Raw genomic sequence first — 17,444 nt, forward strand, 5'->3', positions numbered from 1 at the left:
TTTACTGTACAACAATGAAAAACTACAACTACAAAGGAAATTCTCTCTATGATTACGCACTAGCAATAAACAATAGCTACACTAATTACACAAACTACAAGAAAAAATCAGAAGATTCCACTGAGGTATCCTGGCAGGGTCGCCATATGTAACGTCCCCTTTTAATAATTTTACACTACTGTGCTTAAACTGACGCACAATATTTTTTTAGCGCAACGCAATCTGACTTTCAGAATTCCATACAAAAGAATGGCCCTGACTAACATTAAACTATACCTTTCACAAATCACTTACCTCACAAAAATCTTCGCTACTCAAGCTACTGCAATACAGCGAGCGCCACAACTGCCAGCTAAATAAAAGATTCAAACTATGGAAGGCACTAACTACTGATAGGGATAGTTAGCAAATGAAAGATATTAATAGAGAACAAACAATGTATTTACCTTGATATCATCATATATATATATAGCAGTTCATGATAAAATTTCAAAACTCCGCCATCTCTCTCCCCACATCCACCACTGCTGGCGGCTCACCTCCAACTGCGCAACGCTACGCGTTGTTCACAGCCAGCTGCCTAACACTACAATGGCGAGTATTACAACAATGTAAAGCAGCCACAGACTGCACACAGCACAGCCAGTGATTTTCATACAGAGGTGGCGTTACCAATAAAAAAACCTAAACAGCCTACTTACAATGTTATCTCCATACAAAACTAGGAAATAAGACCTGGTTCCATGTGATGTCAAACGTTAAAATAGCAGCGTCTTTGACCCTTTACAAAAACTATAAACTCAAAGTCTGAAGTACATAGTGTAATTGTACATCTCAACCCGAAAATATAAAACACAGGCGATAGAAATTAGTGGGGGAGGGGGCAGTGCGAGGAAGAAGAGGAGGAAACTAGTATTTTATGAAATACAGGAAATGTTACTCGATGCCATGTACCGAGCCTTTACAGAAGTTGTAAACTGAAAGTATAAAGTACAAAATGTAAGCGTGCATCCCATCCATAAAGTATAAACCTGGGCAGTACAAATGAGAGGAGGGATAAAAGGAAGGGAGGAAGGGAAGAAGAGAAGAAGAAAAGGGAAGTGCATTATAAGAAAATTAAACGGAAAAAGGATCGATTATCAGATTCAAACGTTGGTACCACACAGACACACTGATAACAAATCCTGGAAAATACTAAAGAACGGTTTCCTGTGGGGGCTGATCTGTTTATTCAAGACTGCGTGTTGGTTGACAGTAATATGCTTATATATCACAATTTTTTCCAAAAAGTTTAGGTCTAAGCTTTTGGCTCGGTGTGTAAGGTTGTTAGAGATTTTTCAATCGTATCTAAACGACACTTCTTATGACTAAAATGACAACCCACAGCGGTAGTATTTTTATTAAGCGTTCCTTGAATCTAGTTAGTAAGTCACGCCCTGTCTGCTCAATACAAACGCAATTACAGGATCCACAAATGATTTTATACATTCGCGACTCTGTAAATTTATTCTACTTTTTGTCAACAGTCGTACAGAAAACCGTCTTAAGTTTCTTGTACGTGTGGAACCTAGTTTGTATATCGGCTTATTTAAACGCATTGTCAATTCGTCCACAGAAATGACACCTATAAGATATAGATGGAAATGTAGGCGGACTCTCGGGAGGAACATGAATAGATTTTTCCTTCTATTGAAAACCGATTCACAGATGCTCTGTATAGGACTTCCAGTGTAACCATTTTTCAGACCTATTGGTGTGATTATATCAATTTTTTAAGGCATGCTAAGCTTAAGTTTAGCTAACGTGATGAATACTGACAGGAAAAAAGCACGCTTATGCGTGCGCGAGCGGCAAGAGTCCTCATTAATAATTACATCAGTGGAGGATGGTTTTCTGAAAACATCTAACCAGAAACAAATATATTGGCTATTAACATTCGTGTATAAGTAGTTACGGCTTCTGTTTGGTTCGAACTCTAAAGTGAAGCATATTGTTGAATGCAACAGATTGAACGAGCCTGCTAAGTCCTAAATCTGTTCCTCTAAGTGCCACAAAAATATTAGCAGACACTGCCATAATTCTTTGAAAAACAGAAAACAATTAAAAACTAGCATTGTGCGCAACAAATGCAACATTTCAATAGTTTACGTAATTCTTTGCAAATCGAAGAATCACCCATCGCGTCCGCCGTTTTGCATGACAGGCCCAGTTAAATGGTTGATACTGTGTAGCCCCTTTCTTACTAAAACCTGCATCATTACGGTTGCCTATGTCTCAAGTCGTAGCACATATCACCATAAATACCCGAATGAAGGGCATGTCTGCCACGTTGATGCTACACTGCCCTATTATTCGCAAAGAATTTCCTTCCTAGTTAGTTAATGAAATGTCAACCAAAAGGCCAGAAAGGTATCAACCCATTGCCAAGCCATCCTTTTGAAGATAAGCCTTACCATTAAAAGTGAAACAGTTAAAGGCTAGCGTTATACGCAAAAAATCCAATCAGTAGCTTCTACTGTAAGTTTCATACGCTTAAGAAGATCCAGTCTTATGATGTTCAGAGTTTCTTCCTTTGGAACACTAGTTTACAAACTGATTATACCCAGGGATGCCATTACTGTCGCATGCGAAATTTTAGTTTCTTTTAACATCGATATCTTGTAACTGTTTTTGATGGACGATGTTTCCTCAAAGGTGAATGCAGCTTTGAGCTTAGCATTGCAAAAACTGCTAATTTTGTAAGGAGGCGGTATTTTGACTCCTTATATATCAATTAATATAATTAATTTGGTCGATTAGATTAACTTATTTATAACATTTGTGATCGAAGCTTAGGTGAGATTATCAGTTTATTAATGGCATTGGTTGATAATGGACAGCCTCACACTAACAACTGTAGTACAGCGTGCTTTACAAAACTAATTTGTACACTTGATTGGACGGCAATGCAGGCTGAGAAAGCTACGGACTTCGAGCAGGTCGGGGGTGAGATGGGAGTTGTTTGTCAGTGTCCAAATGGCGGAATTTTACAGCCTGCCGCAAACCTGTCCTGTGGAACGGCCCAGCGAGCATCGTCTCCAGTTATCAGGGGTGCGGGCGAAAGTTGAAAGGGTGCAGTAAAGAAAACGATCAAACAAGTATTGCCTGCAGTGTTTTCAACTGCATTGGAATGTGTCTCCTGTCGCCACACAGAGTCAACGTTTAAGAATTCTTGCTACGCAGAATGCAAAGCACTGTACTGCTGCTTTATACGGGACGCCTTTTCGGGCACATAGTGCTTTCAATTGTTCGGGAAGCTTCTAGATCATTCTTTATGAACAACTAGGGGTTGGCCAGCGGTTTCATGTCTACAAAGTGTGAGAGGAAATCAGGTTGTAACGAAGGGCGTCATTGGCTTAGTCAGGACTCCGCATTAGTGAACTAAGATTTGCTAATATCGAGGCAGAAAGTATTGTGGGATCTCTGCGGTGGGTGTCCAGCCGACACATGTTGCTCGAGAGCATATAGCTTCTTAGATACATCGCTGACAAAGCGTCCAGGCATCACTTTCAAACTTAGTCAGAGAAAGTTGTGATTGGGTCGCTTGAAATCATTTTGGTTCTCCGTGGGGCTTCAGGCATTCTGAAGTTCCCACGTATGTCCGCTCACTTGAGGCGAGTGTCTGCTCGTGGTAAGTTTGCAAACACACTGTCATGACTCATGAACGGACTTTGTAGATTAGTAACTTCGATTGTAGAAGTTTGTGGATGCAGTTCACGTCCTCTGTGTAATTATTTCACATCTGCACTTTCTCGCGTCCGTCGGCCGTCGTAATTTAATTTATTATTTACTACAGAAATTGATTGGTAATGGTGATTGTTGACGACTTACGTGGTGGGCCTTAATCAAAATGATTTCATTCAATTTTGATTTACAATTAAATGCTTTTGTGAAGTTCTCTTTTTTAACAATATTAATCTTCAGTGGAAATTGTTACGTTAATGAACGTTAGACTCGCTGAATCTTAAAACATGAGCAAATAAGTTGAACAATGGAATAAACTTTTCATATTAATTTCCTCGGCTAGTCAGTTCACTTTAAAGCAAAAAATCTTTAGTTATTAATTATAATTGCGGCCCACACATGCGCGAGACTATTTTTTTCTTACCTCCGTTAACCATTGCATTGTAGTCGGAGTCCTGGCTCTGGCTCTCGGCTGTTGTACTGAAAATAAGAATCCTGAAGCTACGTATTTTCTGCAACGTCGGGCGGCTGTAGGAAAAAAAATGTATATTGTGTTCATAGCGGGCGAGTTTTTCGCTTCCGCTAATTTTTATAAGTTAATGTCGCCACGTAATGGCGTCGTTGGCTGCATCGGCCGCTGCGATTGTTGCACTGTAAATTACTCGAATGCAGGTTAATTCAAGGAAGTCGGACATGAAATCGGGATCACCTCTTACAAAATAAAAGTGGACAATAATATTAAATAAATATATTATCTGCTTAATTAGTACAAATATGCCTACATTTGGCAGCACTCGCAAGATGTCCGTCTTACACGCTACCAAGACAAGAGAAGTGAAGACGACTAAAAAATTAACATAAGAGCGTATCTTGTCTCTTTAGATAATTTTGTTATATTTCTTTGCCCTCGAAACTTACACATAGAAATTACGAGTATTATAATACGAATACATGAGAAAAATGTATATTACTCAATTTTTAAATGTCTCGTCTTTATAAATACTGTTTTTTTAAGCCTTTTCTTATTATTTCATTGGGTACGCTATAACATCATACTTCATCTCCACAACGACTTCAGCCTTCCACAGATCGACGTGACAGACATGCTCTCCACTCCACTATTTATGATGATATATTGTGCCACGCCTAGAGAAACAGAAAACCGTAGCGATAAATGTTTTCAGTTCCACTAGATTGCTGTATGAGCTCTTTTGTCAGCGCCAGTCAGGGTATCGGCTACTAACAAAGAGGCTAGACAGTATCAGCCATTTAACTATTCCTGTCATGAAAACGGCGGACGGGATTTTTGCATAGAGGATAAGTGTTGTGTTAATTTTTAACTTAGTCGACCAGTACAGTTAACCGAACGCTGTAATTGTAGAGATTCTGTTTTTCAATTCCGTTGATTTTTGTAATAAATGTCTTGATAGAAACGTACCATTCTTATCTAACGAGGATTAATCTTTATCCCTCTGATCCCGAACAGGTCATTTACGAACATTAACCAGTTAGGATCAGTTACATTTTTTTTTCTTATGTTGTGTGAGGATTGACAACCATATCAGGGCTTGTCAGATCGCCATATATTAAAATCGTGATCCACTCCCAATGTCATAAATTCATAATTTGGATCTTGGAGTCCATCTATGATTGGACACATTAATAAATAACTTTTATGGAGCTTTATTTGTGACTGAAGAATTAGTAGTTTTGGATTCATACGGATTTGTTTGCATATTCGAGCACAAAAAGAAAGCTGGAGAAATCCCACATTTCTTCAACTCGATACCAAATTAAGGAAGAGCGTTCCTTATAGTTTCCACTGTGTAGTTAGAATTCAAGGGTTTGTTTCAGATACATCTTGAAACGCCATGTTTCCGGGTACATGTAGTATAATTTAGCGTCAGGTGATTTCGATCAAAGTGGAGTTCTACAGCTGTCCATTACTATGTTTCGTAAAATATTTTTGTATCTGATTTTTTGTGGCTTTCTGATGATGGATAAATTCCGAAATGCATAATATTAGCAATAAAGTCATTCCTTGCCTTTTGTTTGACTTTTACTGTTGCGTCTCAGTCAGCCTGAATGCAGAGCACTTTGTCAAATTTATATTATTTTATGCCTAGTTGGGTAATTAGGGAGGGAAAGTTATAATACACCTTCAAAGAAAAATGATGGTTAGTCGTTTATGAACTAATTCCATTAAAAATCATTTATTGAGTGGTTTCATTCCATTATACGCATAGCTTAAATTTCATTCTCTGGCGTTAAGAGCAGATAGCGACAAGATGAAGACCGCCTCTCCTCCACTTTCCGCCCAATGATTTGCTATGAAATTTTCTTTCACCACCAAAATTCTAAACTTTTCTCTATGACTCGAGCGCCACCGCACGTGGGTGAGCTAGTGACCTCGGCTACAGAGATTGAAACGGACCTGCAAACGTATAACTTAGTTCCCTGCCTGATGTTTTACTGTGATCTCTTGACATGATAGACACGATAATTTCTCGTTCTTCTCTCACAGACTGCAGTTCTTGTAACAGTCTTTCTCTGTGCAGATAAACATAAAGATGGCCGATGGAGAAACTAACGTCGCGCTGCAGACGATATCGCAAGCAAACTCCTTATTTACATTCGACCTCTACAAGGTAAGTTTTTGTGACATGAAAGGTGTTGCGCGACATATCCAAAGTAAAATATTCTGTGTAATTCATGAGGAAATAAATTAATAAAAAGTTGTCATTCTAATTTATCGTTACTGAACATCAACTGATGGAATGTCTCCTCTATACTTTTTCATGAATTATGTTCCTGTCTCCATGTTCTCTAATATCATCCACCCATCTTCAGTTAGGCTATGCCCTTGTTCTTTTCTTATCTGTCAACATAAACCATTAACCTGGCTTCAAGCCCTGCCAACACCACTTCACTCCCGTTAGTCGTAATAACGTCTCCCAGTCGTGTCTGTACCTTGACCCACTTGGTTATTTTCTCAAGTAGTTCTCAACATGCACCGAGTGAGGATGAACAGTGGTTGCCACATTCGACTAACATATGGTATAAACCCCGTTTTAAATCCCCGTCCGAAACCCCAGATTTAGGTTTACCGTAATTTCCCCAAATCACTTAAGGTAATTGCCGGAATGGTTCCTTTGAAAGGTCCCGGCCGATTTCCTTCCCATCCTTCCTCCATCTGAGCTTGAGCTTCATCTTTAATGACTTAGTTGTCGTCGGGTACAATCTCCCTTCCTCCTCTCTTTCTCAACATGTATTTATCCATTACTATTTGAGTAAACCTCAGTTTGCGAATGCTTTTCAGACTAACAGTCCATGTCGAAATGCCTTACGTCAGAACTGCAAGTACAGTTTTCACATGCATTAGAAACACAGTTTTGAATACGCACTTGAACATGCACTTTAACTTTCACTCTATTCCTTTTATTTTGCTGCCCATCCAACTTTCCTCCGTCACCACAAAAAAATTCTCCACAATTGTCTCCAGAACATCATCTTTAATTTCCCCCATTTCCTTTTCATTAAATAGGTTATACTTGATTCTGTTTTTCATAACATTGATTTTCAGGGATATTTTCAAACACGCTGTGTTTAAATCTTCTGCTGATTATTAAAAATTATGTACGAGTGTCAAAATGGGAAATGGTACAATTTCATGACCAAAATTAGGGTGCTTATTGATATTCAGGGATCTGCAAACTGCATTGGGGGAATGTTGAGATTGGTTTTGGAGACTCAAAATCTCCTTGCCAAACTCCGTTCCGGATTTCCAGTTGATAGGAAGTTTAATTGAACCAAATAAAACAATATGGTTCCAGAGACCTTTTCATGTCTCAAACATCTACGATGTTGACTGAAGTGACAAAAGTCATGGGACACCCCTTAATATCGTGTCGGTCTTGCTTTTTCCAGGCGTAATGCAACAACCTGTCATGGCATGGACTCAATAAGTGGTTGGAAGTCCCCTGAAGACATACTGAGCCATGCTGCCTCTAAAGCCGTCTGTAACGGCGAAAACTTGCCGGTGTACACTTTGTGCACGAATTGACATCTCGGTTAGATTCCACAAATTTTCCATGGGATTCATGTCGAGCGATCTGGGTGGCCAAATCATTCGCTCGAATTGTCCAGAACGTTCCTCAAACGATTCGCGAACGATTGTGGCCCAATGACTTGGCGCGTAGTAAAATGTCCTTTGTTGTTTCGAAACAGGGAGTCGATGAATGGCTGCAAATGGTCTCCAAGTAATTTAACATAACCATTTCCAGTCAGTGTTCCTTGTAAATACAGCCCACACCATTATGGAGCCTCCACCAGCTTGTTGAGAATTTTCGTCAGTGGCTTCATGGGGTCTGCGCCACACTCGAAACTTACCATCAGCTCTCACAAACTGAAATCGGGACTCATCTGGCCAGGGCGCGATTTTCCAGTCACCTAGCCCTGGAGAGGCGCTGCAGTCGATGTTGTGCTGTCAGCAAAGGCACTGACATCGGTGATCTGCTGCCACAGCCCATTAACGCCAAATTTTCCCGCTTTGTCCTAACGGATACTTTAGTCGTACGTTCCGTATATTTCAAGCACTGTTGCTTGTCTGTTAGTACTGACAACTCCACGCAAACGCCGCTGCTGTCGGTCGTCACGCGCAGGCCGTCGGCCACTGCATTGTCAGTGGAGAGAGGTAGTGCTTGGCATTTGGTGTTCTCGGCGCATTCTTGACACTGTGGATCTTGGAATATTGAATTACCCAACGATTTCCGAAATGGAACGTCCCATGCGTCTAGCTCCAACTAACATTCCGCATTGAAAGTTTATTAATGCCCGTAGTAGGGCCATATTCACATCGGAAGCCTTTTCGAATAAATTACATGAGTGTAAATGACAGCTCCTCCAATGTACTGCCCTTTATTTCCTTGTGTACGCGATACTATCGCCATCTGTACATGTGCATATCACTGTTCACCTCATTGTATACAGGGTGGTCCATTGATCGTGATCGGGCCAAATATCTCACGAAATAAGCGTCAAACGAAAAAACTACAAAGAACTAAACTTGTCTAGCTTGAAGGGGGAAACCAGATGGCGCTATCGTTGGCCCGCTCCACTAGATAGCGGTGCCATAGGTCAAACGGATATCAACTGCGTTTTTTTAAATAGTAACCCCCATTTTTATTACATATTCGTGTAGTACGTAAAGAAATATGAATGTTTCAGTTGGACCACTTTTTTCGCTTTGTGATAAATGGCTCACAATTTTAGATGAACAGTTGGCACAGGTAGGTTTTTTTAAATTAAAATACAGAACGTAGCTACGTTTGAACATTTTATTTCGGTTGTTCCAATATGACACATGTACCTTTGTGAACTTATCACTTCTGAGAACGCATGCTGTTACAGCGTGATTACCTGTAAATACCACATTAATGCAATAAATGCTCAAAATGATGTCCGTCAACCTCAATGCATTTGGCAATACGTGTAACGACATTCCTCGCCTTCCGTAATGTTCGCACATACATTGACAATGCGCTGACTCACGTTGTCAGGCGTTGTCAGTGGATCACGATAGCAAATATCCTTCATCTTTCCCCACAGAAAGAAATCCGGAGACGTCAGATCCGGTGAACGTGCGGGCTATGCTATGGTGCTTCGACGACCAATCCACCTGTCATGAAATATGGTATCGCTTCAACCGCACGCGAGCTATGTGCCGGACATCCATCATGTTGGAAGTACATCGCCATTCTGTAATGCAGTGAAAAATCTTGTAGTAACAAATGGTTCATATGGCTCTGAGCACTATGGTACTTAACTTCTGAGGTCATGAGTCCCCTAGAACTTAGAACTAGTTAAACCAAACTAACCTAAGGACATCACACACATCCATGCCCGTGGCAGGATTCGAACCTACGACCGTAGCGGTCGCGCGGATCTAGACTGTAGCGCCTAGAACCGCTCGGCTACCCCGGCCGGCTTGTAGTAACATCTGTAGAACATTACGTAGGAAATCACCATACATTGCACCATGTACACTGCCATCGATAAAATACCGCACCACGCATTAAGCCGCCAAGGTCGCTATGTTCCACTTGTCGCAACCACCGTGGATTTTCCGTTGCCCAGTAGTGCATATTATGTCGGTTTACGTTACTGCTGTTGGTGAATCACGCTTCGTCGCTAAATAGAACGCGTGCAGAAAATCTGTCATCGTCCCGTAATTTCTCTTGTGCCCAGTGGCAGAACTGTACAGGACGTTCAAAGTCGTCGCCATGCAATTCCTGGTGCATAGAAATATGGTGGTACAGATGCAATCGATGTTGATGTAGCATTCTCAACACCGACGTTTTTGAGATTCCCGATTCTCCGCAATTTGTCTGCTACTGATGTGCGGATTAGCCGCGACAGCAGCTAAGACACCTACTTGGGCATCATCATTTGTTGCAGGTCGTGGTTGACGTTTCACATGTGACTGAACACTTCTTGTTTCCTTAAATAACGTAACTATCCGGCGAACGGTCCGGACACTTGGATGATGTCGTCCAGGATATCGAGCAGCATACGTAGCACACGCCCGTTGGGCATTGTGATCACAATAGCCACACATCAACACGGTATCGACCTTTTCCGCAATTGATAAACGGCCCATTTTAACACGGGTAATGTATCACGAATCAAATACTGTCCGCAATGGCGGAATGTTACGTGATACCACGTACTTACACGTTTGTGACTATTACAGCGCCATCTATCACAAAGCTGAAAAAGTGGTCCAACTAAAACATTCATATTTCTTTACTTACTACATGAATATGTAATAAAAAATGGGAGCTCCTATTTAAAAAAAGAAAGCAGTTGATATCCGTTTGACCTATGGCAGCGCCATCTAGCGGGCCAACCATAGCGCCATCTGGTTTCCCCTTTGTAGTTTTTTCGTTTGATGCTTATTTCGTGAGATATTTGGCCCGGTCACTATCAATGGACCGCCCTGTATATCCAATGTTATTGGAAACTGGAGCATCATTGTGTAGTACAGTATATTCATGAGCATACTAACATATGCTGTATTAGTAACTTTATCAAGGACTGTTACCAATTTATTGACACTGAATCAAATTGATCTCAAAAAAAGATTAGTTCCCCACTTCCAGTTCATTGATCACTCCGTTCTCTAACTTTTTTTGCGAAATGGAAATGGTCCGTTTGTCGATCAATTTAGTAAGAGAACCTTTCTCTATTTTTCTTTAAAATCGACTTTTTTCATTCGGTAGGTGATAATTGTTGTGAATATTATGTAAAATACTGAGATGAAGTTACTGGAACTATTTTTTGCTTGCCTTTGCACTTCATCAGAACGCCTTATGTCCGAAAATCTTGAGCCTATTCTGTCATATCCGTATGATGGTTCACCTGAAGCTCTCATATTCTCCTTAATAACTGTCGTTTTGCACACGAGAATTTCATTTCATTCGTTTCTGATAAATCTTAAGGTAGTACTTATTCTTAAACAATTACTCCTCTCGTATACATATGTATTCACTTTGCTTTCCAAGAAGCAGATCGTGTTGCTTGATTTAATATGTTATGGCCACGTATAATTAAATAAATTACTGTAATTGTACTAAATAAATTATTATAACAATTGTTTCTAGTCTTGTCTATTTTTATACTTCTTCTTTAGAAATTCAAAATTTGAAATACACTGTAACAAAGAGTATAATTTCTGTACTCATATATATAATGTAGCGGTTTCATTACTAATTTAATCCGATTCTTATATAGTTTATTTGATTTTTTTCTGTAATAATATGTTAATGCAGAACGCCTGTTTCTACCGAGCAAATTCCATTAAGTATAACCTTTGTGCTTTCTACTATCATACGCTAAAATTTTACCACTATAGGATCACTGTTTATTTCTCACCCTGATATTTCAGTGAAGCCACACTATTAAGACACTGTAGTGAGATTACGTGTCAGGCATGAGATTCTGTAGCTCTTCGTGGAGGTATTTACCTAAAAGAATGTGGGCATGGACTTGGATAACTTCCATGGAAAATATTCAATTTTTGAAGTGTTACTATTCTGTATGAACCCCGAATGTTCATAAAACAAAAACCAAACCGCCTTCGGGCATAAATCACGATTTTGTTTCAATGCACGATGCACTGCGAGCTCCGTGATCTCATCTTCAGGTACTTGATAAGTGTACATCAATTTTTGAATCTAGGCTAACACTCATTCTGTTAAGATTTTTTTTTATTTCACTTATTTATTTATTCCGAGCCACAAGTCGTCTGGCTGATTTGATGTGTGCCCGCATCTCGTGGTCGTGCGGTAGCGTTCTCGCTTCCCACGCCCGGGTTCCCGGGTTCGATTCCCGGCGGGGTCAGGGATTTTCTCTGCCTCGTGATGGCTGGGTGTTGTGTGCTGTCCTTAGGTTAGTTAGGTTTAAGTAGTTCTAAGTTCTAGGGGACTGATGACCATAGATGTTAAGTCCCATAGTGCTCAGAGCCATTTGAACCATTTTTGATTTGATGTGGCCCGCCACGAATCCTCTCCTGTGTCAACCTCTACATCTAGGAGCAGCACTTCCAACCTTCGGCCTCAATTATTTGCTGGATCCTCACTTATTTGCTGGATGTATTCAAATCTCTGTCTTTCTCTTCAGTTTTTTTCCACTATACCTCCCTCTAGTGCCATGGAAGCTATTCCTTCATGTCTTAACGTATATCCTAACATCCAGTCCCTTCTTCTTGTCAGTGTTTTCCCTATATTCCTTTCCTCGCCACTTATCTGGAGAACCTTCTCATTCCTTACCTTATCAGTACACGTACTTTTCTACATTCTTCTATAGCACCACATGTCAAATGCTTCGCTTTTCTTCTTTTCTGGTTTTCCCAGAGTTCATGTTTCACTACCATACAATACTGTGCACCAAACATACATTCTCAGAAATATCCTCCTCCAATTAATAATACTAATTATAATTAATATTATTAATTATATTAATTAATAATTTAATATTAGTAGACTTCTCTATTTTCCAGTGATAGTCTGCTTTTCATGTCCTGCTACCTAGATAGCAGAATTTCTCTACTTCATCTACTCTGTGATCACTAATCCTGAAGTTAGGTTTATCACTGTTCTCATTTCTGCTGCTTCGTATTACTTCTGTCTTTCTTCGATTTACTCTATTCCTATTATGTACTCATTAAACTGTTCATTCCATTCAGTAGATCCTGTAACTCTTCTTCACTTTCGATCAGGATAGCAATGTCGTCAGCGAATGTTCACCTTTGACTCCTCACTGATATCCTTTCACCTTTAATTCGACTTTGAATTTTTACTTCTTCCATTGCTTCTTCGATCTACAGATTGACTAGTAGGGGCGAAATACTACATCCCTGTCCTATGCTCTGTGCAATCCGTGCGCTTCGTTCTTCATCTTCCACTCTTATTATTCCCAATTTGATCTTGTAAATATTGTGTGTTACCCGTCTTGCTCTATAGGTTAACACTACTTTTCCCAGAAGATCCAACATCTTGTACCATTTGACACTGTCGAACGTTTTTTCCAGGTCGACAAATCCTTTGAACGTTTCTTGGTTTTCCTTTAGTTTCGCTTGCATTATCAACCGGAACGACAGAATTCCCTGCCTGGTACCCTTACCTTTCCTAAAACCAAACTGATCGTCATCGATCACATCCCGAATTCTCTGTTCCACTCTGCTGTATATTATTCCTGTCAGCAACTTGGATACGGGACTGTTCTTCGGAATTGTGTGGATGATGCTTTTCCGAAAGTAAAATTGTATATCGACAGATTCATACATTCTACACATCAACATGAATACTCCTTCTATGCCCTCTTCGCCCAATGATTCTAGAAATTGTGATGGAATGTTATCTATCGCTTCTGCCTTATTTTATTGTAAGACTTCCAGAAATGTTATAATTCTGATTGTAACGCTGGATCCCTTATCTACCCTCTATCGACGTCTGTTTCTTCTTCTATCACGTCATTAGACCTCCCCTCATAGACGTCTTCAATGTACTATTTCCCTCTTTTCGCTTTCTCCTCTGCAATTAACAGTGGCATTCCCATTTACTCTTAATGATACCGCCCTTGCTTTTAGTTTCAGCGAAGGTTGTTTTCTTAAGACTACATAGGGGTTATGAAAAATGACAAACTGAATACGAGTTTTTGCAAAACTAAGACAACATTGATAGCTTACTGTCTCCAACATTGGTTACATGATTTTGAAGTACAGATGAGTTGTCATATTTATGTGCATCTATACACTATACAGTGTAGTCTGTACTGTAAACATTAAGTAATTTTTCAATATTGTCATAGTTTTGTAATAACTTGTACTCACAGTGTGTCTCTTTGTGATTACGCGTATGTTATCTTAACAGGAGGGCTATTAAATTAAATTTGAAAAATGATTTGGACTTATCATTTACCTGAATATGAGGCTCCAGTGCTCGAAATGCATCGTGCACTGAAATACAATCACTATTTGAGACTGAAGGTGGTTTATCTTTTTTAACGAAAGTAATATTATCGCGGAAGAAACACTGACGGCACTGGATAAAATTAAATCATCCACGTTGTATCTAATTCCCTCATTTCAATATAGCCTACACGTGAATTTCCTCGCATCTCTGTTCCTCAGTAGAAAACATCTGTCTTGACTTTATTTCTGTTTCGTCGTCGATTTTTTGTCACACTTCTTGCAAAGCTCGCGTCTCACATTTGATTTTGCTTGATTCCGTTCCCGATTCCACTAACTTACCTTCACGTCCCAGAGTTCAGCAATTTATTCGTCCTAACTAAATTATTGTAAAGCAACTAGATTTTTAGGTCCTAGTTATTGAATTTTTAGCTAAACTTCGTGATGTAACCTTACGGAGTGTATGGATTTACTAAACATTTCTGTGATTGTGTTTCAGGAAAATTTTAGAATCCCTGAATAACGCTTTAAAGCAGTTAAATATTCAATTCCAGGATTTAGCAAACGGAACAGATAATGTATTCTTCTCGCCTATCAGTATACAAGTGATCCTAGCACTTGTCTTTCTGGGTGCTCGTGGAGATACAGCCAAGCAGATAGCGAGAGGTCTGCGTCTACCTGAAGACAGAAATGTGACAGAGGATGGATCCAGTGCTATAATGACGCGCCTACAGGTAAATATCGTTATCACATCCTCTGAAGTTATATTTTTGACGAAAATGGGAGGCTATGGCAACAATGTCTCTTTGAACTTCTCTCACTAGAGACTCGTTATCTATATTTAAAATGTCGCTAAACACAGGTATCCATTACGGTTTATCGATTTAGGAATGGATCCATGAACATTGACAGTGAATTTAATAACCTTCAGTAGCACACAAGATCTAGGTTCTTTTGCCACTAGATACACACCCGCCGCATTTCACGGGCTTTGGTTGATCATACAAAGTGATTGCTTCTGCGGAAGTGATAAGGTGGCTATAGTAGTTACTTAACGGCGTAGCTGTACTCAATCGTTGTGCAAATTGTACCGCAGCCAGGTGGTGCTGGGGGTGACAGATGATGGTAATATATAAACAAAAATGTGTTTATAGCTTATAAGGCGATATTTGCTACTCTTGTGTGCAAGAAATTGAAGACATTGTCTTTGCTATTTCTGATGTTTCAAAGTGTTCTTTACGAAAAGTATACAGTCCCTCCTGTGGGCATTACCACTAGAGTATTGTTACCTTCTAACACACTGTTTTTGTTTTTCCATCGAAATCCAGTGGAATCACCCGCAGAAAATACATTCTGAATGTTTCAGAACCGCCTAATTAGTCACTCATTAAGTAGCTGAACAATTCATTTAACAAAGTCAGATTCTGTACCGAACCAGTATTTTAAAAGCTAGAATACCACAAAAAGGATGCAATATTCTGCAAAATATACCAAGGCTCTTAGACTTTGAAATTGAGATAGCTTTAAAGGAAACAATGGTTCACTTATTACCGGTTGCCAGAAAGTCAGTCCGAAACAGTAAAAAGCGCCTGTACTCTTTTAAACGGTACTGACTCTTCATTCGATAAAAGGTGAAGTTTTCGTTTGAATACGACTTGCTTAAGCAGATAAAATAATTTCGCCTGTGCAAGTTAAAGAAAACACTGCATATGGTTGCCTATGAGTGGTACAAATTATAGCAACAGATAGAGGGAAAAGTGAACGAAAATAATATTGCACTGACATTAGACAGTGGTATAATTCCATTAGAGAGAAAGCAATAAAAGAGATGATGAATAATATTTTCCAATGAATTATTAAGTGGTTCTCAGAAAATGGATTCTCTCTAAATTTTTATAAAACGTCAATTCAGTTCTTTAGAACAAACAGAGTCATAGCAACAATTGATTTAGCACTACAGCAGGAGTCATTAAATAGGGTAGATAGCTCCAAATTTTTGGGGGTACATACTGATGAAACCTTGAACTGGAACAAGTACATTACTGAACTTCTAGAACAATTACGTCCAGCTACTGTTGCTCTTCTTGCAATTGATAATCTTGTCAACAAACATATCAACCTCCTGACATATTTTGCATATTTCCACTCAGTAATGTACGGAATAATTTTCTGAGGAACTCACAACTTAGAAAGTATTGATTACACAAAAGCCAGCAGGAAGAATAAAATGTGATGTTCACCCACGGGCGTCATGTAGGTACCTTTTCAAGGAGCTGGACACTTTAACTGCGCCGCCACAATACCTATACTCGCTACTGAAATTCGAAATAAATAATCCTTCACAGATGGTAAAATTACCTTTATTACTCATTATTAAGGCTATCAGTAATCCGGAAAGGAGTTCAATACGCAGTAAAAAAAAATTATCGTTTCCACAATAAGGTAAAATATCTGACAGGTAGCGAAGCACGTTATAAATCTAATTTAAAACCGTTTCTCCTGCGTAATTTATATTCCATTCATGAATTTTTACTTCAAATCTGGTAGTCCGTAATGAAAAAAAGAAAAGTAAATAAATGTTGAGTATAGTTGCACGAGTAGGACAAAAAAATAGTAATGTGTTCATTAATGTTAACAGAAATCGTGCATACAATCCTGTAAATTGACTCGTTCCACGTCATTTCGATAAAATAAACGTTTTGTGGAACATGTAACTAACTAATTAACTAATTAATTATCATGCCCTGTGGAAGTAAACAACGTGACACATTATCTTCAAACTTCGATTTTATTCTATTTAAGCTTATTTCCTTTACATCAAGCTTGTCACGACGAAAACACTGTCATACGATGTAAAGAAAAATGTAATGCTTCGTCTCGACTCTTATTAAGCAAAAATAAAAATTATGGCTAATACCATTTCATTATCACCACTACATCACTCGCGTCCTGAGAAATGAATCTAAAATTAAATTTAGTACTTCAGCTTTTAACAAGTGTTTCTTTTTTTTTATATTTCAGGAAAACAACGACGTGCTGCTTAGCATAGCTAACAGAATATTTATTAAAAATGGTTTTGACGTTAAGGATGAATTCAACAATTCCGCTGTTAAACTCAAGGCTGGAGCAGAAGTAGTGGATTTTTCACAAGAAGAACAAGCACGGAAAATAATTAATGACTGGGTAGAAAATAAGACAAATCAGAAGATAAAAAATCTAATCCCTCCTGGTAAGTAATTTTTCTCATCCAATC

The 17,444-nt window shown here is 39.1% G+C and overlaps 1 protein-coding gene across 2 annotated transcripts in view; it reads left to right on the plus strand.

Moving 5' to 3' along the window:
• LOC126235751 (serpin B6-like) overlaps positions 1-17,444 on the plus strand; it is a 104,569-nt gene that overhangs the window by 54,599 nt on the left and 32,526 nt on the right. For both annotated transcript variants that reach the window (XM_049944542.1, XM_049944543.1), the window contains exons 2-4: positions 6,282-6,371; positions 14,746-14,925; positions 17,213-17,420. In XM_049944542.1, coding sequence (XP_049800499.1) covers positions 6,282-6,371; positions 14,746-14,925; positions 17,213-17,420 — 478 coding nt within the window. The remainder of the gene's footprint in view (positions 1-6,281; positions 6,372-14,745; positions 14,926-17,212; positions 17,421-17,444) is intronic.

This window comes from Schistocerca nitens, chromosome 2, assembly GCF_023898315.1.
Source record: "Schistocerca nitens isolate TAMUIC-IGC-003100 chromosome 2, iqSchNite1.1, whole genome shotgun sequence".
Taxonomy (NCBI): domain Eukaryota; kingdom Metazoa; phylum Arthropoda; class Insecta; order Orthoptera; family Acrididae; genus Schistocerca; species Schistocerca nitens.